At 41.9% G+C, this 27,093-nt stretch overlaps 1 protein-coding gene across 7 annotated transcripts in view; it reads left to right on the plus strand.

Annotated features, from left to right (window-relative positions):
* Positions 1 to 4,930: 4,930 nt before the first annotated feature.
* Positions 4,931 to 27,093, plus strand: part of GRIA4 (glutamate ionotropic receptor AMPA type subunit 4) — a 297,816-nt gene continuing 275,653 nt past the window's right edge. For all 7 annotated transcript variants that reach the window (XR_005584298.1, XR_005584303.1, XR_005584304.1 and 4 more), the window contains exons 1-2: positions 4,931 to 5,061; positions 6,188 to 6,346. Coding sequence is in view for 4 of the 7 variants with exons in the window: in XM_039486995.1 (XP_039342929.1) it covers positions 4,974 to 5,061; positions 6,188 to 6,346 (247 nt within the window). In the remaining 3 variants the exon portion in view is untranslated. The remainder of the gene's footprint in view (positions 5,062 to 6,187; positions 6,347 to 27,093) is intronic.

Raw genomic sequence — 27,093 nt, forward strand, 5'->3', positions numbered from 1 at the left:
ATAATGGACTTAATATATTTCTACTGTTCAGGAGAGGATTAGCCAGTACAGAAGATACATTTCTGGGGGAAGATCCGGGACTGGGAGTGTGTTGGGGTCACACTACAGGATAACCCAGGCTGGTAAGAGCCAATGTGTGGATGACGGGATGCAGCACCCACAGACACAGCTGGGAGTGACCTACATGCTGGAGGCTGTTTGTGGGCAGTCCAGGTTGGAGGCTGCAAGAGCTAGGCACTGTAAAGGGCACCCCAGATTGCAGGGCTGGGGTGACATAGCAACTCATTAGTCTGGTTTGTGACCCTGTATGTCACATTCTCTTTCTCCCTCACACAGGTGTTTGGGGGAAGGACTGTGAGTCCTTGTCTTCCCTAACAACATCAGAAGTCCTGTTATAGTCAGGCTATTGCTGGCATTTTAAACACCAGTTCAGTTACCTTTGTCAAAAACATAGAAAGCTGACAGCAACTGGTGATTGGCTAACACTAGAGCTCTCAATCTTGCTACTGTTAGTAGAGCTGAGCCAATATTAGCAAAATTTCCTAGCGTAGATAAGGCCAGGAGCAGGTCACAGGATTAGGGTGTTCCTATCCTAATGAGTCTTTCTAAATTTTTTCTACCCTCAAGCAGTGAGGAAATTGTCCCATTCTGTCAGACCTGGCAGCACCAGTCCATGCATTTGTGACATCTAGCACTGGTTATTGCAATGCACTGTACTTGGGGATGAATCCACAAATATTAAAGAAACTGCAGCTGGTGCATTAGTACAACAGCCCACAAATATGGGTCAAAGGTATTACATCACTCCCATTAGTGCTCTAGTTACTGCTCTGCTGAAGATCAGATCAAGTTTAACATCATGGGGCCTGATTCTGCTCTCACAAGAGTTTTATACTAATATGATTCCATGTCAGGGTTGTGGATGGCAGAAGGGGAGGTCGAGGAGATTGAGAAGGAGGATCTGGTAGTAATGGAGAACTTTAACTACCCAGACATTTGTTGGAAAAGTAATATAGCAAAACACAAAATTTCAAGTAAGTTCTTGGAATGTACGGGGACAACTTTGTGTTTCACAAAGTGGAGTAAGTAACCAGGGTGACAGCCATTTTAGGCTTGATTCTGACCAACAGGGAGGAAATGCTAGTGAATCTGAAGATGGAAGGCAATTTGGGTGAAAGGGATGGTGAAATAATAAATGTCATGACTCTAAGGAAAGGAAGGAGTGAGAGCAACATGTAACCCAGTAACATGCCTAAACCACTGCCCACAGCTGAAATACCCATTGCTATGCTTATTGCTGAAAGCATTTGCAAGGCCTTTGTAGCAGCCTTAGCACAACTACCAGACCAGGAGGGGAGAGGGAAGTGAGTGATCACGAGGAGTAAACATGACCTTGTGACCACCTGACTTGAGCTTTTTGCCAAAGCATTTGGTTGTGCAAGATGGAAAGTCTGGCAGTAGTTAACTATTGCCATGTGAAATACTGCTCGTTAACGGATGGAAAATTCCACACTACTGGCTGGAAAACTACAGGCTGGAAAGCACCACACTTAACTTAGCTTCTGCTCAGCAGGTTTTTTTTGTGTTTTTTTTTTAATGGAACAAGCTATGTAATGCTAACAAGTTGGGTATAAAAAGAGGAAGAAATCTGAGGTCTGTGAACACTTGGACACCTCTCGTGTTCCCCTGCAGTTGGAAGGCTGGCCACTGGACATCTACAGTTCTCCACTCAAGACCTCCTCAAGACCCTCAGTAAACATGAATCTGGGGGTAATTTGGGGTGCTCTACTAACCTGTTGTGGACATGTGTAAGTGCTGGAGACTAAATAAAGTAGAAGCGTTGAGTGAAAGCACTTTTGTTTGTCTGCTTGTATCATCTATCTATCAGGTGGATGGTTGTGTCCCCATTGATTTATTTCCTGGCACTGTCTCACAAAGAGTAAAGTTAGCAAGAGCTTTGGGTTCAGCAAAACCCTGGGAAACAAGCAGAATAAGGACAGTGGACTTTAACAAACCCAGAAAACTGGCAGGTAAGGTTCCCTGGGAAGAAAATCCAAGAGCAAAAGGAGTTCAGGAGAACTGGCAGTTTCTCAAGGAGACAATATTAAACTGCAAATTATCCCAATGTGAAGGAGAGATAGGAAGAATAGTAAGAGGCCAATATGTCTCCATCAGAAGCTCTGTAATGACCTGAAAATCAAAAAGTGGAATCCTACAAAAAGTGGAAACATGAAAAAATTGCTAAGGAGAGGTACAAAAGAATAGCACAAGCATGTACGAACAAAATAAAAAAGGCTAAGTCGTCAAGTGAGTTTCACCTAGCAAGGGACATAAGGCATAGGTAAAGGTTCTTTAAATACATTAAGAGCAAGAGAAATATGAAGGAAAGTATAGCTCGTCTACATAGCAAGAAAGGAGAGCTAATAACTGATGACATCAAGAAAGCTGAGGTGTTTAATGGCTTTTTTGCTTCAGTCTTCACAAAAAATATTAATGGTGACTTTTACTCAACACAATGTATTCAAGTCACCAGGGCCTGCTGAAATTAATCCTTGGGTACTTAAGGAATTCGCTAAAGAAATCTTGGACCCATTAGCAATTATCTTTATGAACTCCTGGAGGACGGGTAAATTTCCAGAAGACTGGAGAAAGGCAAACATAGTACCTATCTCTAAACAAAGAAGACCCAGGAAATTATATACCTGTCAGCCTAACTTTGATACCTGGAAAGATGCTGGAAGAAATTATTAAGTAATCAATTTGTAAGCATGTGGGGAATAATAAGGTTATAAGAAATAGCCAAAACGATTCCTGCCAAACCAACCCAATTTCCTCCTTTGAAAAGGTTATGCACCTCTGGGGAAGCAGTAGACATGAACATTCTTGACTTTTAATAAGGCTTTTGATGCAGTCCCACATGCCATTCTCATAAACGAACTGGGGAAATGAGGTCTAGATGAATTTACTATAGGGTGGTGCACAACTGGTTGAAAGACCATATTCAAAGAGTATTACCAATGGTTCACTGTCAAACTGGGAGGGTGTATTTAGTGAGGTCCTGTAGGGGTCAGTCATGGGTCAGGTAATATTCAATATTTTAATTAATGACTTGGATAATGGAGTGGGGAATATAAAATACTTTAAAAATTGCAAATGACACCTGGGAGGGGTTGCAAGCACTTTGGAGATCAGATTAGAATTGAAAATGACCTTGACAAACTGAAGAGTTGATCTGAATTCAGCAAGATGAAATTCAATAAAGACAAGTGGGAAGGAAAAATCAAATGCACAATTATAAACTGGGGATAACTTGCTAAGTGGTAGTACTGCTGAAAAGGACATGGGGGTTATAGTGGATCACAAAATGAATATGAGTCAGCCATGTGATACAGCTGCAAAAAAGGTTGTTATTATTCTGGGTTGTATTAACAGAATTGTCATATGTCAGAAACAGAAGGTAATTGTCCCTGGCACTGGAGACACCTCAGGTGGAGTACAATTCAGGGTGACAGATGTAAACAAATAGGAAAGAGTCTAAAGAAAGGCAGCAAAAATGGTTAAAGGTTTAGAAAACCTGACCTCTGAAGAAAGGTTAAAAAAAAAACTGGACATGTTTAGCCTTAAAAAAAAAAAGAAGATTGAGGGGTGATCTGATCACTTTCTTCAAATATGTTAACAGCTGTTATAAAAAGGATGTTATCAATTGTTTCCATGTCCACTGAACATAGGACAAGAAGTCATAGGTTTATGTTGCAGCAAGGGAGTTTTAGGTTAGATATTAGGAAAAACATTGTAAGTATAAGGGTAATTAAGGTCAGGAACAGGCTTCCAAGGGAGTTTGTGGAATCTCCGTTATTGGAGGTTTTTAAGAACAGGTTGGACAAACACCTGTCAGGGATGATCTAGGTTTACTTGGTCCTGCCAGAGCACAGGAGACTGGACTAAATGACCTCTCCAGGTCTCTTCCGGACCTACATTTCTATGATTCTATGATCTTGGATTCATTAAATATCAATTATTGTTAATGAGATCAGCATCCTTCTCTTTCCCTCTCTCTCAGAGTAAGTTGCTCATCTTGTCCCCCTAAACTCTTTATTGTCCACAGGCCAGGAGAGTGTAGGAAAGCGCTACTGATAGCAATAAAGCAGCAGTGACCTTGGTTACCCCCTAAGCCTTCTCTTCCCCTCATCTCTCATCCCCTCTCCTTTCGCCCCCTCGTCAGTTACTTCCCTCTCCAGCAGAATTTGCTCAGTGGTTTTTTTTTTTCTTCTGCTGCAGTATCAAAAGTCCCACGTTTGCTGCTAGGGCTCTGCCTGAGAACAGGACTTGGCTGCAAAAGAAGGCTCTGTTCTTCTCCTGGAGACAAACTTCATTGCTGCTGCTGCTGCTGCTCTAGCCGGGTGTGTATATGCTGGTGGGAGAGAGAAGGTGCATCCTTCTTGCTGTCCTCTGGAGCCTCTGCTCCTGTGGTTGCTTTATTTCTCTGTGGCTCGAAAGGCGTTTCGAGAGTGGGGTGCACTGGAGGGAGACCGAGGAAGCCGTGTGTGTGTGCGCGCGCCTCTCTCTCTCTCTGTGCTTGTGTTTATGGGAGGGGGGAGAAAGGGGGAGATAGCGCATGTCTCATCTCTCAGTGCAGCCACTAGACGCTCCCACCACCACCAAACTCTCCACCATCTTTTGCATGTGCAACATTTGCAGCCGGACAGAAACCTCTCCCAGGGCTATGGAGACTGCGGGAAAAATCCGGCTCAGCAGGATGGATTGCTAAAAAAAACATTTAAAAATTAAAAGAAAGAAAAAAGGAAGGAGGGAAAAAAACTCTTCTCTTTTCTCCCCCTCCCCTTTGAATTCATTTTTATTCTTAATTTTGTTTGTAGCCACCTCGTCCTCAATGCCTCTCTGAGCAGCAGCATCTAGCGAGAGAGAGAGAAAAAAAGAGAGAGATCAGGAGATACAGAGAGGCAAAAGAGAAGATGAGGATTATTTGCAGACAGCTTGTCTTCTTGTTTTCTGGCTTTTGCGGACTAGCAATGGGAGCTTTCCCTAGCAGTGTGCAAATAGGTAAGCGCTGCATTGGGCTGGGTGCATGTGTCAAGTGTTCCAACCATTTCCAAAGTGAGTTAGAAACCAGGGGCTGAATGAAGCTGCAAGATTTCTCCCTCTACCCCCTCTTTTAACACCCCCCACCCCGGAGGAAAGCGTGTGTGTGTGTGTGTGTGTGTGTGCGCGGGGGGGGGGGGGTGAGGTTGTATGGAGAGGGGTTGGTTTTCTGTAGAAAAAAGCATGTAAACTCCGTGATCCTTGGGGAGGGGGTTGTGCGGTATTAGAATAAGTTGTGAAGATTCCCCCCCCCCCCCGCGCTCTCTTTATTTGAGCCCCGTTTCTTCTGCTTTCTGGAGGGATGGCGAGTTGTTTGAAAGCCCGGTTCCCATGCACTGGCCAGTGCATGAGCTTATTTGCCACGGGGAGCGAGAGGCTGCTGGCTTTTCCTTTCCCTTTCCATAGTTTGAAAGTTTAGGATTTTGGATTGTGTCTCCGCCCAGCTCCTGTGTCTCCCTCGCCGCCCGTCCCCACTCGCCCTCCCTCTAGCACATTTCCCCTTCCCTTCTTTTCTGACGGGGCGCAGTTATTTGAATTCCTTCCAGCTCAGCTCCATCACTGCATCATTTCTCGTGCACTCCGAAAGATGCTGCTAATAAGCCCGAGCTGCTGCTGCTCTCTGCCCGCACCTGGGCTGCAGAGGAGCAAAGTTCATTCATTACCTGCCTGTTCAGCATAGAGCCTCCTTGGTTCTAATCGAAGAAGCTTCGCTCTCCTTAATCTGCCCGCCACTTAAGGCGCAGGAGGATGCTGAGTAGCTGCTTTAGCAACGCGTTCAGTATCCTGGAGATGGAGGCTAAATGGTTTCAAAGGTCACTGCAATCATGAGAAATCTGGGTATTTAAATATGAAAGGCTAGGAACCGCGGAAGCAGGACTAGAGCCTGAATGCAGCTGGGAGGTTAAGATCGCTTTAGGACAGTGATTTAAGGTAGTGGCTGTGATTATGAATATGATTAGTTCATGTTTCCCTAGACGTGCTAGGACCAGTATTACTGAGTAGCTTTGGGAGAGGTAGTTGGCCGGTTTCATAGTATAGTGATTGGCTTGTAAATAATTGACTCTTGCTTCCTTTGCTGTTTTTGTAGGTGGTCTCTTCATCAGAAACACAGATCAGGAATATACTGCTTTTCGATTAGCAATTTTTCTTCATAATACCAGCCCCAACGCCTCTGAAGCACCTTTTAATTTGGTTCCTCACGTAGACAACATTGAAACAGCTAACAGCTTCGCTGTAACAAATGCCTGTAAGTAAATGTGCCATTGATCTGGTCAAGTTATGAGTAAATTACAGTGAAATTAAGACGAGACCACATAATTACCTTGTATAAAACAATCTATTTCAAGTCAGCTGCTTTGTTAGAAAAGGGGGGGGGGAGAGAATCCTTCTTAGTTTCTAACCTTAGCAACATCCCCTCTCCTTCTTTGTGCTGACTAACTGAATGTGACATTTACTTTAGTGTTATTACTGTAGTTTCTTGCTTTCTGGTTTCTATGGAGATGGATTTTGTGGTTGTAAAGAAAAATTGTGAATTATGAATGTCTCTGATGCTGTAAGGCATGGTGCGTCTTGCCTGCGTTTGAAAAGACACCATAATATTTGTGATCACAAGTGCTCTTCTAATGGCTAAAAGGGGACAGTGAAGCAATGGTGTGCAGGATAATATATTTGAGGAGGTTGACGCTGCAGTTCATCTAGTGATGTCACTCGAGCCTGCCCTGCTCTTATATTCTGGGTTGTAAATGTCTCTTATTATCTCCTAATGCATACATCCTGTGGGTATGTCTCCATGCAGCCACACATTGATGCCAGATCAAGTTAGTATCCGATCTACTTGATTTCACAAACCACCCCAACTGGAACTATTACTCCCCTCCCCCAGTCTGTGCACACTTTCTCATTAAAAAGAGATACTCTTGCCAAATGGGTTACATATTATTTTTAAAAAAATAATAAAGTATAGCTAAACTTCTACGTTTACAGCACCTCTGGTTCCTTCAACACTGGGTAGAATACCTGCTTAATGCTGCTTAATGTCTGAGAGCCAGGAAGAATTTGTTTTTCTGTCAGACTTCATAAGAGGTATTCATTTTACAGTGTAGGGCAAAATGATTTAGTGGTACAGAGCTTAATACCAGTAAAATCGCTGCTCCTTCTGTATACATATTTTAGGATTCAAATTCCATGTTTTTTTCTCAGTGGTTTCCCAAGAATGAATTGCCCCAGGAACTAACAGCACTGAGCAACATTGCTTACCGAGAATTTAAAATAGAAACAGATTGGAGAAGGTTTTCCTGTTCAGTGTGCCTTTTAAAATGCATACAATATTTCTTTAGTTATCTGGGTTCTCACATCCATCTCTTTCATACTTTTAATATATGTGTATTGTATGCACAGCACATTTCACATTTTAGAACATATGGGCTGCCTGTTAAATGTATGTATATAATTCTTTGCTACACCAAGTTTCAGATGACCACGTCACCTCATTTAACAAAAAAAGCTTCTATGTTGGCAAAATGGCACCAGTGCATATATACAGAAAAGATTTATGCCCCCCGAGTGTGAATTCTGTATTAAGCAAGGTATTAGTTGTTTAATGCTAAAATCAACTCCAAATTATGTAAAGGAGGAAGGAGTTTTAAAAAGTGCTTTTAAAAGTAGATAGAATGATATTAGATCCACCCAAGTGTGTTTCACTGAGAAATAGTGCACTGCATATGACCTTTTGCAGGCGCTGCTCACTTATTATTGACTTAGAATTGATGCAATGGATTTTGAAATATTTTTTGTTTTAGTTTTTGGTTTTGGTTTAGGTTTTTCTAAGCATTTGTATTTTAAATTTAATAATTATAACTAAAACCAGTTGTCTGTGAATCTGCCTTCACCTCAGTCCTTTCAAATGATTTTGATGGCTGTTATTAAACTTTGAGCCCAAAACTATTGCTACAGTATTAGGTAGAACAATGCTGGGTTTAATAATAACTCTGATTGGCATACATTTAAAACTTGTATCTATGACTGAACTAATTCTGCATATAAGAGACCAATATTTTAGGTACAAAAAGTATATTCTCTAACTTCCTCTTCATTTAAACTGTTCACAGGTGCTCCTTTAGCTCTCTTTCCACCATCTTCCCCATATGTTATGTTTAGTTTGCATTATTTTAAATGATGAAAAAATGGTTCCTTTATATTTGCTGCCAGTTATGGAAAGAGTGACTCATGCCCTGATCAAAATTACAACAAAATGTATAGCGAAGACAGTCTTGCAATTCTAAGCAATTTAGTGATTCAGAGATGCTAAATATGGACAATATACAGAAATGAAAAAAACAAACAAGTATATGTATATGCAATTACACATATGTCTGTATGCATTTGGTAGCCCCAACTCTGCAGGCCTTATTCAGGCAAATCTCCTACTTAAATCAATATGTATATTTATCCAAACATTAGTAATTCTATTTATGTCATATTCTACAGTTCTCTATGCCGATAGGTCTAGTTGTGCTTCTTGTATTTATTTTTGTCTAAAATATTTGAATAGTGGGGAATGTATTTTTTTAAAAGTGCCCCTCCCAATGAAGTACAGCCAAACTGACTGACGAATGAACATATCGCATGTCCCTTAAGCTAAATATGAGCAGAATCCTGCAAAAATCAATTGTCTGATAGCTGGAGGACGCAGGCGTCCATGTGATTGAATTTGTTTGGTTGATAGAGGCTTCCAAAGCACAGATGTGTGAGATTTTCTAACCTAATTACAGATAAAGTCTGCATTAAGTAATATCATGGCAATACATGGCAATTCATATATATGTATATGAAACGATACCTCTGTACTAAACCAATGTGGAAATACTGGCTTTGGCTCTTATCGTTGTATAGAATTAAATTAGAGCACACGTGCCTCAAAATGATACAGTACAATAGGCTTAAAGCTACTGGACTGAAATGAATATTCATGTGAGGTCAAGCGTAAAGATCTAAGACGTGACCAGTTAGCTTTATTTTCATTTCTATTTCACTGCAGTGTTTGGCCCATTCCATGTATTAAGGACAATCAACAGGACATATTAAAGGTTTATGGCTTGTATGTTGGTCAAGTCATGTGAATATTTTGTTTGTCTTTCCAACAGACTAAAACAGTAGAGTGTCTGCTTCTTATGTACCATGATGTTTATCCAGGAATACTTTTGGAATTGAAATCTTTCTCTGTGTTCAGTTTTATATGCATTGTGATTCTCTGTATTTGTTTTGGTTTTTAATAGCCCCAGAACCATCACATTTTTTCTTATACATCCTGCATTCTTGAGAAACAGATCATTTTAGCAGACAGATTTTATTGTAGTTCAAATAAAATTGACCTGATTTGCACCAGCTTGGGTTTACCCCCTGTGCTGGTGTCTTATTTAAATCCTATTCATTTCTTTTATATTACATGCATTATTCAGAGAATGTCTTTTACTGACAGAAGGAACTGAAATTATTGCAAAACATGGATCTTACAAGATTTTGACTCATCAGAACATAATAAACATAAAAAAGCTGGAATATTTGCCTAATATCATACATTTGTTTGCACATTGTATGCAGACATTTTTGCTTGTGATTAAAGGTCCAACTTCAATTATGTTTCAAATATAAGAGCTATGCATTTATTTTTGGAGCGGATAGTACATATTTATTCCTTAGCTAAATGTAAAAGGACTTTTATTACATGCTATCCTCTATATTTCACTAATGCACTTCAACAATTCTATCAACATAATATGACCATGTTTTAAGCCATTTGGATACTTTAGAGAAGCCGCTGAAGTTGTATAATTGCTACAAAAAGCAATTTGCCCACCAGAAGTATCCATGTCTTGTGCTGTGGGTATGGATATTCTTCAGCTGCAAAATTAAAACCTCTTAATGAATAGCCAGTCTTAAAATGCTAGTGGAGGACATCGCTGAATCAGAAAAAAGTAATATTGAAAAAGTGTGGTCAACATTTTTCTAAAAATAAAGTCTTTCCTGAGAGCCTCAGGTTTCCTTCACATGCACTCTTAGCCAGATCAATACATTACTGATAAGTATCATCTTGGCCAAATTGGCCACTCTTCTCCTACCAGACCATGTTATTCTGCTCTTAACCGTGACTTTAATCTCAGACAGAGAATATTCAGCAAAGGATAGAACTTTCTTTTTAATTAAATATCACCTGGTAAGGAAAAAAACAGGAGCTTATTTTCTGTAAGAAAATTCCATAGGTAAGACTAAATTTCCTGTTTCACCAGGAGTTTTAATTTTTGTTTTAGAATGTAGTGCTCCTGACTAATGCAGAATTGATGGCTCTAGAAACAGAGAGGGTCTGATACTGTCTCACTGAAATGAACAGAAGTTCACCATTGACTTCAGAGTGCAGGACCGGGCCCCATACAGAACAGACAGGCAGAGTGCGTGCTCCCCTGCTCACACTGGTCTATGAATGTGCATTACCCTGACCTTGGAGCAGTTGGGGCTGGGTGGGTAGTGTGGTGTCTATGCCCCTTCCGTGACAGGCCTTTCTGCTAACACTTCCAAAAGGATTACCAATTGGATTTAACTATAATGGTGGTTTTAAATTGTGGATATCTGTCAATTTGACTTATTTTACATGAGCCACCAAAGAGCCCTTGGGTAGTATCAGCTTTCATTTGCCAAACTGCCTAGCAATGGGATTTTCATTAAATTTGCTTATTAACTCAGTTTAAACAATTACACCTCAGTTCAGCACTAGGAGTGTAACCATCATTTAATAATCAACTTTGTTTAAAAACATAGTGGTGTTCTTTAATTAGGGATCAAGGCTGCCTGGGACTGACTGGCAAATTACTTATTTTGCCCTCCAGAATAGTACAATATTCCCAATGGCTAAGATCTGGAGTGTACCAAAAATTAGTACTGTATAGGCAAGCTTAAACTGCGGGGGTAAATATTGTGTCAGATGAACAGAAGACTAACTTTGTTGTTAAAATCCTGTTTCAGAAGTATTAGATCTATTACAAAATCCCATTCCAAAATTATTATTTTTTTTAGTAAATGAACTTTATTGTAAGTTAGACCCTTATTACTTAAACTGATCTCTCGCATGATTTCTTTAACTATCACTTGCTGGTAGATTCAAAGAATATAGCTGCTCTTGACTTTAAGAGGAGTTATGTACACACATGAGGAGAACAAACTCCTCGCAGAGCAAATGTTTTAGCTTAAGTCTTTGTTTGCATGCTCTCTGTGAAACAATTCTGCAGCAGACAACAAATCCACCTTCAATCGTTCCACTTTTAAAATAAGGATTTAGTTTTCAAGGTTATTGTCAGGAAAATAAATTATCTGGCCTTCACTAAAACATAGTCAAATTTCCTCAGTGAGAATTCAAAAAGAAACTCTCTGCTGGCATGAAATAAGGCATTCATCATAGCATTCTTCATCTTATTGGATTGACTAAAAGTATAACCTCAGGAGCATTGTTATAGGATACAAAAATCGTTTCATCTTCCTTTTGGAAGATTAGTAGGAAAGATTCAGTTTCTCTATTTCTTCTGCAGATGCCAGTGCAATGCAGTCCCTCTTGCTCAGAATGAAGTAGTTTAACACGTAAATTTAAATGATTCACTTCACCAATCTCAGGGCACATCTACACTATGGGTGCTACAGCTTCCTGCATCGACAGAAGGGGTTTGTCCATCAATGTAGGTAAATCCATGTAACCAAGCAGCAGCAGCTAGGTTGACAGAAGAACTCTTTTTTTGACCTAGCTGCATCTGCATCTGGTATTAGGTTTGCTTAACTATGGTGACCAGGGGTGTTATTTTTTCATGCCCCTGAGTGATGTAGCTATGTCAATCTAAATTTTAGGTGGAGGCCAGTCAAAAGAGCTTGTGCACTTCATTTTTAGGTCGTGATTGTTTTGAGATTGTTCCTGAAAGGGGGAAACAGTCTGGTTCCATTTCTGAACAATTTGGGATCATTTTGGGTGAATTGTGCTGTTCCCGATTTGAAGCCGGGGAACTTGTCTGGATTTCCAGAATTTACTTCTACTTGGTAATACTGAAGCCTCAAATTGCACACAGGGAGAATGTGTGCTGAAAGAGCTTAAGCATTTAACTGCAGCATACTTAGCAAATTGCTGCATCACCTTTCTAATCAATGTGAGACTTTTTAACCATTCTTGCACCAATGGATGAAATGGAACAGTCTTGGTGTGTAGTAGGCTTGGAGTGTACTCTTTAATTGTTGTTTACACTATTCTTTCAGCAATAGCACCATCATTTACATTGACCTATTATTTTTATAATTTAAAAAGGTTGGGCCAAATATTCCTCTCATTTGGGTCTTGTTCCTCCTTGATGTTAATGGGAGTTTTATCACTGGTTTCAAGTGATGGCATATCAGGCCTTTACACCAGAGCAATCCTGATGGTGTCAAACAGATTACACCAGTGTAACTAAGAAGCAAATTGGAGCTGTGCTGTAGATTTCCAGTCTTGTGTGTGTTGTTGACTTGGGCTATAATTTTGGACTAGTACTGCACAATATCATACTCTCTGTTAGCATGTGTAGTACTTTCTACTACTTATACAGGCAAAACTGTACATCAGTTATCTGTATTCATGTGTGAAGATAGAGGGGTATATTCTTATTTCATTTACACCCACTGTAAATCAAGGGTAATACTACTGAACTCGATGGAATTACTCTTGATATATGCCAGTGTAATTGAGACCAGTATCTAGTCCCAAAGGTGCAATGTTTGGTTAATTTCAGGGTGTTTTTTATCAGCAGTTCCACTAGCCGTATCTCTGTTGACCAAAAATGTTTGTGTCTTTATGTAGTCTTACATTTTAAAATCATAAGATCTTTTGAGTGGCCTTTAAAAATGGATAATTATTGGTATGATGAATAAACAAGTATTTTATGGTCTGGATTCTCTAAAATGTTGAGTGCCAACAGATTCCATTGTTAGCCACCTTAGTAAGATGCCAGATTTCAAAGAGAACATATCTTCTGTTTAATCATCTAAATATAGACCACATTTTCCAAAGTGCTCAGCAGCTCCTATGGTTCTCAGTGAGAGCTGCTAGGTGCTGAGTACTTTGGAAAATCTGGTCCTTCTGAAAAGTCTTTGACTCTCTGTAGGTCAACTACAGCATCTTAATAGTGACACTTCCCTGCATGAGCTTTTGTTTCTTTCATGTTCTCCCTGAATGGGCAGGCTCCAGGGGAAGAAGTTCAGTCTGTATGACTTGCTCACATAACTGCTGATTTTTTTTTAAATAGAAGATGGGGGATCTAAGGTGGCAATTGAGTGTCAACTTTATCTTGACTATACAGCATAGAGATCCAACCTTTCTCCCCTCCTACTAGTTTCTCTTAGAAGTGCTGATTGTGGATAAGTGTTATGTTGACCTCACCAGGGACTATATCATGGCATATTTGTGAGCTGCTACTATTCCTGTTTCTTGGCTAACTATGCTAATATTAACAAATTCCAATACAAAATATTGCCCATCTTCCTATAGTGCTTATCCTGGCAAAACTCCCCTGGACTTAACTTGGAGTTTTACCTAAGTAAAGATTGTAGAATTGAGCACATTACTATTAAGCAATAATATGAATGAGATTTTTCACAATGTAAACAGGTTCTCTCTGTTTTGATTGTGTTTAATTGTCTACTTTTAAAAATGTGTAATATAGATCATTGTTTTCTTGTGTTCCATAGTCCATTTCACCCTGTATTCATATGCAATCATTGCTCCTGAAAAACGCAGTCTGGTGCAGTACCTTTCTGTATTCTAAAGTCATGGACATCGTGAGCGTGACTGCAGATATTTTCTATAAATACAAATAGAGCACAACAGAAATAAAAAGCACTTGAAAAAGAAAACCCACACAAGCTCATTTATTGGCTGCTTTGGCGGAGCGGGGATTTGAACACATTGTGAAGACTGACATTAAATATATTAGCTTTTAGCTATTCAGAACCATTGCAGACCTTCTCTGGGATAGATTCAGTCCCTGCTCCGTTTGCAGTCTTACAACTGATATCAGTGTTTGCACAGTAATCTTTCATGCTCTTAGAGTTTGAATTTAGTTGTAAGCTCAGTTTATGATTAGCCGATGAATGGCTGTAGAATAGGTGTTCTAGGGAGGCAGGGAAGCAGCTTGGGTAAGTTGTTGAAGAGAATTCTGACGTTGGGCAAGACAATTAATATGCCTTTGCCTCAATTTCCACATCTTTTACATGGGGATAATAATACCTACTTTTGAGATTTTGGGATAAGAGGCAAGATTTGTATGTTTGTATTATTATTATTTATTTTTTATCGTATGAGGTACTTACATTTTGACAAATTTCTTCAGTAGTTTGATACATTACGCTCCATTTTCTCTTGTCAACCTTTCACTGATATAGAATGACCATCCCATCACACCTCAGAGTGGGATCTGTTTCCTCAGTGGGTGAAATGTTTCATGTAATACATATCCTGGGGAAAAGGCTGTCCTAAATCAAAGGGGCTATAAAATGTAAATTATTATTTGTCCCCAACAGTTTATTATTCATCTTTAACACTCTTTATCGGCAGTGCCGGCATTCATCATACTGATAGTTAATGTGATGTATGAGTCCGGACTATGCTCAATTCCTGTCTGGGGAACAATATAGGGTATAAGCAAAAATGTCAGTTATTTAAACACAGATACAATCATGTAAAAAGCATACATAAATATCCATCACATACAAAAATGATATTCAAAATGTACATTGGTCTACTCAGCCCTCCCCTAAGAAGTTGATGGGGGGATTAGGAGCCAGAGCTTGCAGATCTTCAGATCCTCCCTTAGTTTTTCTGAATGAATCAATGGATTTTCACCTTAAGCCTGTCATTAGTGATTTCCCCAGGCCCCTTTGGACTAGAACGTTTAGGAATCTTTTGCTAGCAGTGGACTCAAGTCTTGATCACCACGACTCATTTAAACTCCAAAGTAAACATGTAAGGGTGGAATTTAGGAGCGCAAGTCCCAATGAAAGTCAAGGGACTTGTTCTCTTGACTAACTCAGGTGTTTTTCAAAATCATTTTTTTCCCTAAGTGCCTAAAAATAAGTCAGTTCCAGCATGGCTACTTCCATATCAGACTGGTGATGCACCTGATTAAAAGATGAGTCTGCCTAGGTCAGGTCCATGCAACAGTGTAGAAATCTGTTGTGGCCCCAGCTGAGAGTGGCTGAGATTATGATTTCTTCAATTATTTTGGCTGCTGTCAGTATCCTTGCTGTTCTCTGGCCTGGGAAATTAAAGCAACAAGATAAGAATTACCCTTTTAAAAGAAATATATTTATATGTAAATGTCTATGGTGTGAGCTCTTAAAGAAATAAGATGTCTGGTGGAGGCAGAGCTGGTTCAAAGCCAGCATGGGATATGCACCAATAGCTTCCGGCCATGTTCTGCTATCAGCAACACTTCAGACAAAGAAGGGCAATAAAATAAATGGTGGGGGGAGATAGCCATCCACCCTCAAATTGTGCTCTTTCTAGATTCCTAGATGGACCATTATGATCATCTTGTCTGATGTCTGCATAAGAGAAGCCAAAGAACTTTACCCAGTAATTTCTGCATCAAGCCCATAACTTCTATTTGAGCTGTAGCACATCTTTTGGAAATAAATCTGAGCTTGATTTAAAGACTTTAGATAATGGAGAATATCCCTGGGAAAGTTGTCATGTCATCATCCACATGTCATTTTGACGCATCATCCACCATCTCTCCCTTTGCACTGGGAGAGAATGAACATGCACATTAATGAACATGCACAATAGGAAATCAACTAAAATGTCATTCTGCCTACCAGGTTTGTTATGGGTCTTATATTTAGAGAATTGTAGGTGTCAGCACAACCTTAATCCTGCTGTTGTGGTCCATATATTCTGGACCCTAAAGATCTATAGGTGGTTGGTTGTCTGTAGGAATTTCCTGTCCAGAGTCAAAATTGGAGGCTAAGATTTATTTAGTGGCAACACATTTTTGCCTTATGGTGGAATAAAAATGTTCCCTTGAGATACACTTCCAGTTGTCCCAGAGAATTGATTTTTTTTCTACCTAAAGCAGGAACATCTCCTAAACCCACAGCACAGATTTCTAGACTAGGAACCATGGGAACAAGAGCTGAATGAATGCATCTGAAGGATATGGATGAATACGCTTGCAAATAAAAAACTGATCCACATCACCATTATTCACAACCCCTTTTCCTCACTTATTTGCAAATGTAACCCACCAGTCAGTGTGTGTTACACATCCCCCTGTTTGTCTGATATGAATCTGTTACATCTCTTAGCTACAGAGCCTTGGTATTCAGCTTAAGATGTGAAGACCTATGCATTTGGTTGTGGAGTCCCTTGTTTAATCCCTGGTGTGTTGGACAAGATGACAGCCTGCCCTCAAACATTGTGAGGAAAGAAATTTTATACACAAGAGTATTTGCAGAAAGCAAAAGCACGAATAATCGAACACTAGAAGTAACCCCATAGCCATCTTCAAAGATTTGTTGAACTATTCTGAATAGCAAACAGTTTTGTAAGTAGAAAGAGGGACTGACCTTTCCTGCTTATATAGCTTAGGTCAATAAATCAGGGAACTGAAACAATAACTGGCTTTGACCATTGATCACATGGCACAAATAGCAAATCACCAACAGCAAATACTGGCAGTGTCCAGTTTGCAAACAATCCAGGGCTAAATTATGTTTGCATAAATTATTCATTAAATAATTATTATTAACACATCTGTAAATATCACGATTTGCTCATGGGTAATTCATGAACAGAAGAAATAGGCTAAATTAATGAAATAATATATTTACAATGAATAATTCATTCAGCTCTGCTAGGAATTGTGCCTGGAGATCTGGACTCCAAAGCACATGTTGTGGCAAATACTTGTCTTCAGTTCTTTAAAGACCTTGTTACAGTCAGGCCTGGCTGGTCATTAGTGTCTAACGAGTCTAAGCCCCACCAATAGTGTCACCTGCATAGTATGGACTGTGTACTGCAGGATGCATTACCACCTGCTGCACAGAGTGGCTCGTGGTGAGGCTGGACCTTCTCCGGTCCCTGGAGACTGCACGTATATCTGTTCCTACTAGTGGACTTCTGGCCCTGTAGCATATATGGCCCAGGCAGCAGAAAAGAGGAGGCACAAAGGGGGATACAGAATTTGGAGCAATTTGAGATCATATGCACATGCTCCTTGCTGCCTCTGCTATTGAATTTTCAGACTCAGCAACAAGAGCAAGAGTTCTGAGCTGGGGGAGGTGAGCTTCTGAGTTTGGTGGGTGTCACATGGGTAGGGAAGGAGCTCTGAGCCTGGGGATGGGTTTTGTGGAAGGGCAGGGGAGAGGGGAGGAGTGTTCTGAGTCTGAGGATGTTGGGTGGGGGAGCATTCTGATGTTTGAAAAGACTAAGGAGGAAGGTGAATGGGTCACCAGTCCAAAGGTTGATGTGTGGCCAGGTATTTCTGTGCTGGTGAGTGTGCTGCGCCAGAGGGATCTGAGGGGATTGGGGAGGTTCAGGACAGGACATGTGGATGGGCTGGGTTGGCAGGTTGAGTGCAGAAGGGAATGGAGTGAGCTGGCCAGTGAGGCTGTCGGTTAACAAATGTGTATGTCCAAGGGGTGGTAGGATCAGAGGTAGACTGCAGAAGGAGAACTTGGGAATTGGCAAGAATGGTGAAGGGGTGACAGAGTAATATTCCCTCCCACTCTTCCCTTTACTGTATAGGACCCTAGCTTTTAATTCTGAAATGGGGACAAGCTGTGAGAAGGAATGGCAGTGCCCTCTTTACTTCGCACTTCCCCACCAACCTCCCCTGTCCCCCATCAGAATGCTCCCTAGTGGCATCCCTGATCAGAGTGTCCATTTTTCACTTGATCAACCTGCTGAGGATCATGCATGTGTGTTAGAGAGAATTTGCAAGTAACAACCTCATCGTTTATTTTGGGCCCTTGCTGCCAATGGATGCAGCAGAAAAGATTCTTCATAATCTCCATAATAAGTACTTAAGAGGTGCTGGAAGGTGGCAAAATGGCAGACAACTAGAACTGGTCAAGGGGGGAATTCCCTCCCCCAACAACCCCCGCCCCCCTCCAAACACACACCTAGGAACAGACAGTTCTGTTACAGTTACGGCATACTGTAAAAACATTTTGCAGAATGACATTTTTTATTAGGCATTCGCACAGAGGTCCTGTAGAACAAAGAAATCGAGATACCTACCAGCATGAAGTCATTAGCCCTTTAAGGAATTGGCGGGGAGGGGGGAAACAGAGAGTAAAGAATTTTTTTTCCCTGATATGCATCGGAAAGAACTGGGGTCTTTGCAAAAGCTCAGAGAAAATTTGCCTGTTCGTGCATCTCTGATTGTCATCTAATGTCTCAACTCGCTCCCATCTCAGGCTGTCCACCATTGACTCCTCCTTGATCAGTATTTTAATATTTTTAAAGGTGCACATGGTGGTTATACCACAAAAGACAATCTGTACAGATGGATTGAATTTCTCTCCTCCATTCTTCTTTGGGATTCTGACAGATATGGAAGGAGTCCTGCATTCTCATTTCCTGATGAAAGCCCTGAGTGCTCATCATTCTTTCAGTTACTGTTTATGATAGAAATCTTCTGCACTTTAGTTCTGCTGGCAAGCAGAGCTTCAGATCTTAATCGCATTTCCTTTGCCAGCCTTTCACATACTATGCTAAATGGGAAGCTAATGGAAAGTCATCTGAGCAATCACAATAACAGGATCATAATTATAATGCTCTATACTCATACACAACCTGAGATTAAAATGAGGTCAGTCATGGCACTATGCATGTGAAAAGATGAGGCTTTTCCCTACATTCTGTGGTCAACAGGAGCATCTGATAATGACCATATTGTCTGGTTCCCACTGGGCTTTGGCATCCTCACTTTGAGCCTAGCTGTCAACTTCTTACACTAGTCAGCATTTAGATGCACAAATAAGCTCATTAAAACCCGTGGGGCTACTCACATGAGGAACTACTTACCAGTGTGAGCAGGAAGGGGGGTTTCACTGCCTGATTTTTAAATATGGAGATATATTAAAGTATGTATTGTAACATCAATCTACTTTCATTACAAAGGTGATTCAGGCCTGGTCTACACTATGATTTTATGTCGAATTTAGCAGTGTTACTAAATTTAAGCCTGGATTTAAGCCTGGATTTAAACCTGGACCCGTCTACACAACGAAGCCCTTTTTTCGACTTAATGGGTTCTTTAAATTGATTTCTTTACTCCATCTCCGATGAGGGGATTAGCGCTGAAATCGGCCTTGCCGGATCGAATTTGGGGTAGTGTGGACGCAATTTGATGGTATTGGCCTCCGGGAGCTATCCCAGAGTGCTCCATTGTGACTGCGCTGGACAGCGCTCTCAACTCAGATGCACTGGCCAGGTAGACAGGAAAAGGCCTGCGAACTTTTGAATTTCATTTCCTGTTTGGACAACGTGGCGAGCTGATCAGCACAGGTGACCATGCAGAGCTCATCAGCATGATGTGCACATTGCCGGGTCAATTTCTTGTTTTGATCCACTCCATCTATCTTTTACACCGTAGGCTGGGAGCTGACGGTGCAGTATGATTGTTAGCCATCGTCATCTCCTGGGTGCTCAGCAGAAGATGCTGCATTACGATTGCTAGCCAACGTCATCTCCTGGGTGCTCGGCAGAAGACAGTGCAGTATGATTGCTAGCCATCGTCATCTCCTGAGTGTTTGGCAGAAGATGGGATTGACCTGGCTGAGTCACTCCCATGTCTGCCCAGGCACCCCTGACCGACCTCACCAAGGTCGGCTAAAAGAACACCAAGGAGTACGACGACGATGGCTACCCATCGTAATGCATCGTCTGCTGCCAAAAGGCAATGAGCTGCTGCTGTGTAGCAATGCAGTCCCACGTCTGCCAGCACCGAGGAGACGTACGGTGAGCTGAGCGGGCTCCATGCTTGCCGTGGTATGGCGTCTGCTCAGGTAACCCAGGAAAAAAGGCACAAAACCATTGTCTGCCATTGCTTTCACGGAGGGAGTGAGTGAAGGGGGGGGGGCTGATGATGTACCCAGAGCCACCAGCGACACTGTTTTTGCCTCATCAGGCATTGGGATCTCAACCCAGAATTCCAATGGGCAGCGGAGACTGCAGGAACTGTGGGATAGGTACCCACAGTGCAACACAGACTCGGTACTGTGAACACCGTCCGCCGACTTAATGCACTTAGAGCATTTTGTGTGGGAACACACACAATCGACTGTATAAAAATGATTTCTAAAAAACCAGCTTCTATAAATTCGACCTAATTTCATAGTGTAGACATACCCTCAGTTACAGAAGATATATTCTTCAATCGATTACATGTGTAACTCCCAATCACATTAATGAGAGTTAAGTATGTGCACCAAGAGTTGTAACCTATAGGATCAGCTATTAGAATATTGTTTTATTAAGCTATGTATTAAGATGATGCACTGCTCCACTCTTCTGTCCTTTCCCAGTCCTATCTGTCAAAGTAGTCTCCAAGAACTACTTAGAAGTTAGAAGTTATTGACTGTGATAAACGAGTGGTTTGTACCTACTTCAGTAAGATCCACTGGGCCCTTTCCCAGCCACAAAAGCATTTTCCACAATTAATTAAAATTTAAAAGTTTAACTTGCATCTACTTTTTGTGGTAAACCACAAATGCTTCTCAAAAGTTTGCACCTGTTATTGCAGCAAGTAAACTCAGATGATGATATCCTTAAAAATGTGTGTAATCATCACAAACTGATGCAATATTTTCCTCTATGAGAAAAAGCTAGCAAAGTGATTTAAAGTCATATATTTGTATTGATCTATAAAGGTATTTTTTTTGAATGGTGCATACCATTCTATTGGTATATTTGGCCTAGGACTTTAGGGCAACCAGCATTCATTGGCTGGCTCAAGCAGCAGCCATTTCCCCTTCATATTCAGCCTGTTCAACTGTTTAGTATGGGAGGGGACAGGGCCATGAACCCTATCCCCTACCTACATGCTACTTACCTCAGGCAGCACTGATTTTCAGCAGGTCTTACACTCAGGGGAGTACAAGGGCTGCCACCTTTCGGTACAAGAGACCAAAGTGACAGGTCGCCCTGAGGCAAATATTATTTTAATGCTACCCAGAGTTCCCTCCAGCATTTTAGGAAAGGGTTGTCTATGGGGTAGGCTACAGGAAAAATTAAGCAAGTAGTTGAGAATCCAAAATGTTTGAATACCTTAAAAATTCTTGTGAATCCTTAATTTTGGCATTATCTTGGACTGATCTAAACATATAGGAGATGCCTTGAAGGAAGAGAATTTTAGAGCATGATGGGTCTTCCATCCATAGGTTTTTGGGAGGAAATTCCTAATACCACCTGAAAGATGTATATTTGGAGGAAAATTGTTAGATGCAAGTTATTGTCAAGTTCAGGTTGGAATTATTGTTGCAAAAAGCTTGTGTAGATGTGTGGCCAAGAGGGAGCTCTGTCTCTGCAGGAGGTTTTACACTTCTTTCAGCTAATTCAAAGATCCAAATACTAAATCTAGGACTCAGGGAGAGCTTGTGGATTTATGACAGTCCCTGAAGGACTTTGGCTCACAGCTATTCATATAGGTAATTTATAAAATTTATGATAGATATAATAATTCTGCAATAATATTCTTCATTTTGCTTTTTCAGCACACAGTGTGTGAGAGAACAAAACCAAATGGAAATTTCTTAGACAAAAACCTGCTCTTGCTTTAATCCAAAGTTTTGTTCTTGCTTTAATCCAAAGTAGTTCCATTGACTTCCTGGGGGTTATTCAGGATTTATAATGGTGTGATGGAGAACACAATACAGCCCCTAGCTGCAATATGTGTTGGTTCAGGTATATTGTATTTTGTGCAGGGATCTCTCTAACAGTTTTTCATTTAAAAAAACCCCAAAACTTACCAGTGATGGTGCTGGGACACTGCCCTTTCCTTCTTTCTACTCTCATTCTCTCAGATATCTTACATGAATATTTGGAGCATTGACTAACCCCAGTATGTTATATTCTTCAACGAATGTCCAGGATCCTGCATGGAGAGAACAGGGCTACTAGGTCTAAAGATGAGCTGTTTAAGGAAGAGTTGGGAGCATGGCTGGATCAGGTCTCTTTCCTAAAGTGAATCATAGCCAGGACCGCCCAGAGGATTCAGGGGGCCTGGAGCAAAGCAATTTTGGGGGCCTCTTCCATAAAAAAAATATATAAAAAAAGTGTTTTCATTTTATAAGGGGGGAGTGTGTCACACTCAGAGGTTTGCTATGTGAAAGGGGTCATCAGTATAAAAGTTTGAGAACCACTGAATTAACTCCTCTGGAGCCTCAGCGAATGTAGAGGGTCGGGGTGGGGTGGGAAGGATATCGCTCTTCTCATGTGATCCCTCCCCCAGTGGCTAATTTTAAATGAAGCTACCCTGCCATGAATCTCCCTATGGCACTGAAATTACATATAGACTACAACTTGGCATTTGAGAAGTGAAAGGGATGGGAGCCCTAATGGAAAAGCTAACAGCTTGGCTCTTCTGCAAGCCTCAAACTGCTGAATGAGCTTTAGAGTAGGGCAGGCTCTGCCTCCCAAACAGCCTGGCCCTGCCCCCTATGCGACCTCCAGCCACTTCCTGCCCTCCGACTGCCCCCCTCAGAATCCCCAACCCATCCTGCTCCTTGTCCCCTCACCGTCCCCAGAGACACCCCACACACACCACCCCGGGACCCCACCCCGCTACCTGTCCCATGACTGCCCGACCCTTATCCACCCCGCTGAGTCCTGACAGACCCCCGGAATACCCACAATCCAACCTCCCCCCTTCCCTGTCCCCTGACCGTCCCCCAACCTCTGCTCCTCCCTATCCCAGGACTCCCTGCCCCTTAGCCAACCCCCGGCTCCCCCTCACCCAGAGCTTCCCAGAGCCTGTGCCGTCCAGCTGCATTTATCTGTTTCCTAGAGACTGGCTCCATGGGGTCCCTCACAAACTGGAGACGGTTACTGTGGGTTTGTCTTTAGTATAGTTTATATACCTACTCCACGAACTGAGCATTTGAGCTTGTTCCAGAATCTGGGATGAGCCTATGTTGTGAAAACTGAAATGCTCAAAATAGCACATGCATGTGAATGGACACAGGGGTGCTAAAATTAAATTAACCCAGGGGTTCTCAAACTGGGGGTCAGGACCCCTCAGGGGGTCACGAGGTTATTATTGGGGGTCGTGAGCTGTCAGCCTCCACCTCAAACCCCGCTTTGCCTCCAGCATTTATAATAGTGTTAAATATATTAAAAAAGTGTTTTCATTTTATAAGGGGGGAGTGTGTCACACTCAGAGGTTTGCTATGTGAAAGGGGTCATCAGTATAAAAGTTTGAGAACCACTGAATTAACTCCTCTGGAGCCTCAGCGAATGTAGAGGGTCGGGGGGGGTGGGGGGTGGGAAGGATATTGCTCTTCTCATGTGATCCCTCCCCCAGTGGCTAATTTTAAATGAAGCTACCCTGCCATGAATCTCCCTATGGCACTGAAATTAAATATAGACTATAATTTGGCATTTGAGAAGTGAAAGGGATGGTAGCCCTAATGGAAAAGCTAACAGCTTGGCTCTTCTGCAAGCCTCAAACTGCTGAATGAGCTTTAGGGTAGGGAAGGCTCTGCCTCCCAAACAGCCTGGCCCTGCCCCCTATCCGACCTCCACCCACTTCCTGCCCCCCGACTGCCCACCCCCCTCAGAATCCCAGACCCATCCTGCTCCTTGTCCCCTCACCATCCCCCAGAGACACCCCCACACACACCACCCCGGGACCCCACCCCGCTCCCTGTCCCATGACTGTCCCGACCCTTATCCACACCCCCGCTGAGTCCTGACAGACCCCCGGAATACCCACAATCCAACCTCCCCCATTCCCTGTCCCCTGACCGTCCCCCCAACCTCTGCTCCCTCCCTATCCCCAGGACTCCCTGCCCCTTAGCCAACCCCCCCGGCTCACCCCGCACCCGGAGCTTCAGCCCATCCAGGACCGTCCCTCGACAGCTGCAGCATGGCTCCGGTGGGGCCTGAGCTCCACCCCACTCAGAGCCGCGTGGTTGGGGGGAGGGGCTGCGAGCTCCAGGCCGAGCTCAGCTCCCTCCGCTCAGCCTGGAGCTCACAACCCCGCCCCCTGACCACGCGGCTCTGAGCGGGGCGGGGCTCAGGCTCCACCGGAGCCACGCTGCAGCTGTTGAGGGAAGCTGTTGGATACACTGAGGCTCTGGGAGAGGGGCAGAGACGGGGTCAGGTGGGGCCGGGGAGGGAGCCTCAGCCATTCTCGTGGGGGCCCCTGCGGAGCCCGGGGCAAATTGCCCCACTTGCCCCGCCCCCCCGGGCGGCCCTGATCATAGCTGGCCCTACCCTTTCCTTGCTGGGAACCTTCCCTCCATCTCAGACTGCTCTCCCAGCATGATCAGCTTTCCTCTGATATCTGGTTCCTCCCTGCTTACTCCTACAGAATCCAGAGAGGAGGCAGGACTGGCATGGAGTGAGGTAGAACCAGCAAGGATCTGGTAACATGAGCAGTGCCAACAACATGAACCCATTGGCTTGTTGGAAGTGTGATGTTACTTTGGTGCTCCTGAGTGGCAGGAATGGCAGGGGAGGACCTCTCCAGGAGAGGGAAAACTGGAGAAGGACTGGGCAAGAAGATACAATTGCTGGAAGGGAGATGGGAGCCATATCTCCCAAGCTTCCACTCCTCATCTTAGAACCCAAATGAGGAGGAGTCAGTCTTAGGATCCTACGAGTAATAACTAAACTGAATTTGAATTTCATCTGAAACAACCCTAAATAAAACAAATGGAACATTTGTCATTGCACTATAATCGCTGAGACAAACTTAAATGCAACCATGAAGGACTTTATCTACAAGGGAAAAGGGCACTGTTAACAGAGAGTATTTTAATTTGTATTTGTGGCTAAGGTAGTCTTATTTAAACAGACAAGCCATGACCGGAAGGAAAATCCTGATACAGAGAAGAAGGGTGGAAGAAGACATTTAAGAAAAGATAATTTGAGTGATTGTTAAATCAGGTAATGAGAGTGAAAAATCTAAAACATAGTAGTATTAGTAATAATAGAAAATGCCTCAATATCAGGAGACGGTCAATGGGAGTTTTACTTGCGGTAAGGGCTCAGGTAGGATCTCAGGATCTGTTACATTATGAAAAATACATAATTTCTATATATTTTTTTTAAATGTTGACTTTTAGAGAAGCTGACAAGCTCCTTTAGGATTCTAGAAATAAACAAAATGGGGGCTCACCGATACACTAGAGATTTTTAATTTCTGCAAGAAACATACCGGGATGAGTGTTGTTCTGGATTAATGCATTTCATGGATCATTAAAGGCATGAGGAGATTTTGCTGCTTCATCATCACACCTTAGATGTGGCAGTGATCCAGTGCAGTGCATGTGCCATAGTGCTGCATGATTCTTATTGCTGTTTCTGTCCCTAGTTCAGCTTTATGTTAAAATGTATTTACTTATGAATTATGTCACGGCTTAAGAGTAGTGTTTGTGGTATTATCAAACTAATGGGCCAAATTCTGCATAAGAACATCCATACTGGGTCAGACTAACGGTCCATCTAGCCCAGTATCCTGTCTTCCGACAGTGGCCAGTGTTCATTCAGAGGGAATGAACAGAACAGGTCCATCTCCGGTTGCCCGTTCCTAGCTTCTGGCAAACAGAGGCTAGATACACTTGGTTGTGTTGATGTAAATCCTGAATAACAGCATTGAAGTCAGCAGGAGTTGTTCCTAATTAGGGAATACCAGATCAGGATTTAGCTAAAGCCCATATTCTGCCCCACCCCCCTACTGTTGTTGAGTACTATCTTACCCTGTGGGCCATTCCACTGATTTCAGGGAGCCTATGTCCAGCATAAGGAGCTACTCAGCTTGCCTCAAGGGTCTACTTAGAGTAAGGTGCTAATAAGCGTGCATAAGGATGACAATATCTGATCTTAAATAGGTGCCCTAACCTATAAATACTACTGATCCCACCATTTACTGCTATAAATAGTCTAATTAAAGTCATGATAGGAAGCACAGGCTGGATAATAAGTAATTGCTGAATCAGACCTTAAAGGTAGGTGATTTCTATTGCTTGTTTAAGTGATTTGAAATTAAAGACAGTTAAACAACATCTCTGGGGTTAATATGATGTTGCCATGTCTTAAGAGTGGAGCTGTTAAGTTCTTCTCCCAAGATTTCTTGAAATGCTGCCAAAAGACCAAGAGAGCTCTGTACTTTGCCTGTAACACAGAGCAACAGCTTTGTATCACACATTTATTGTGCACTTGCGTAGCGAAGACTGTAAATACCAGCTTTTAATTATCAAGGATATTTATAATTCATTAATATGAAGTAGATAAACAGACAGTGCTCGGTTTGGAATGCAAAAGGGATAAATAGAAAATAGTTGGCTGCATAGGCTAGATATTGATGTAGAGCGAATGTGGGAATTTTATTTCCCTTCGTTTTGCTTTGCTGCAGTTATTGGTCTGAACTCTGAAATGTAACTGAGGGAGAGGTGTTTAGAGTGAAAGTAACTTACACTGCTGTAACTGTTGTCTTCTGAAATTAAGATTTAAAATTTTGTTAATATAAGAGCAAAAAATGAAAACACGAGTTAATGTAAATAAGATTGTCAACATTTATTGTAATAGATGAAAGACCTGTAAGATTTTATTATATTCCCTAATAAAAAAATTTCTTTAAAGAACTTTCATTTAAATCTTTAGATATTTTGAATAAAATTATTCATGAAGAAAACGTACTAGGAGAGCACTATTACGACACAATTCAATTTCCCTTATGATAAGCCCACATTTGCAAAATTGAG

This window comes from Mauremys reevesii, linkage group 1 (assembly GCF_016161935.1).
Source record: "Mauremys reevesii isolate NIE-2019 linkage group 1, ASM1616193v1, whole genome shotgun sequence".
Taxonomy (NCBI): Eukaryota; Metazoa; Chordata; order Testudines; family Geoemydidae; genus Mauremys; species Mauremys reevesii.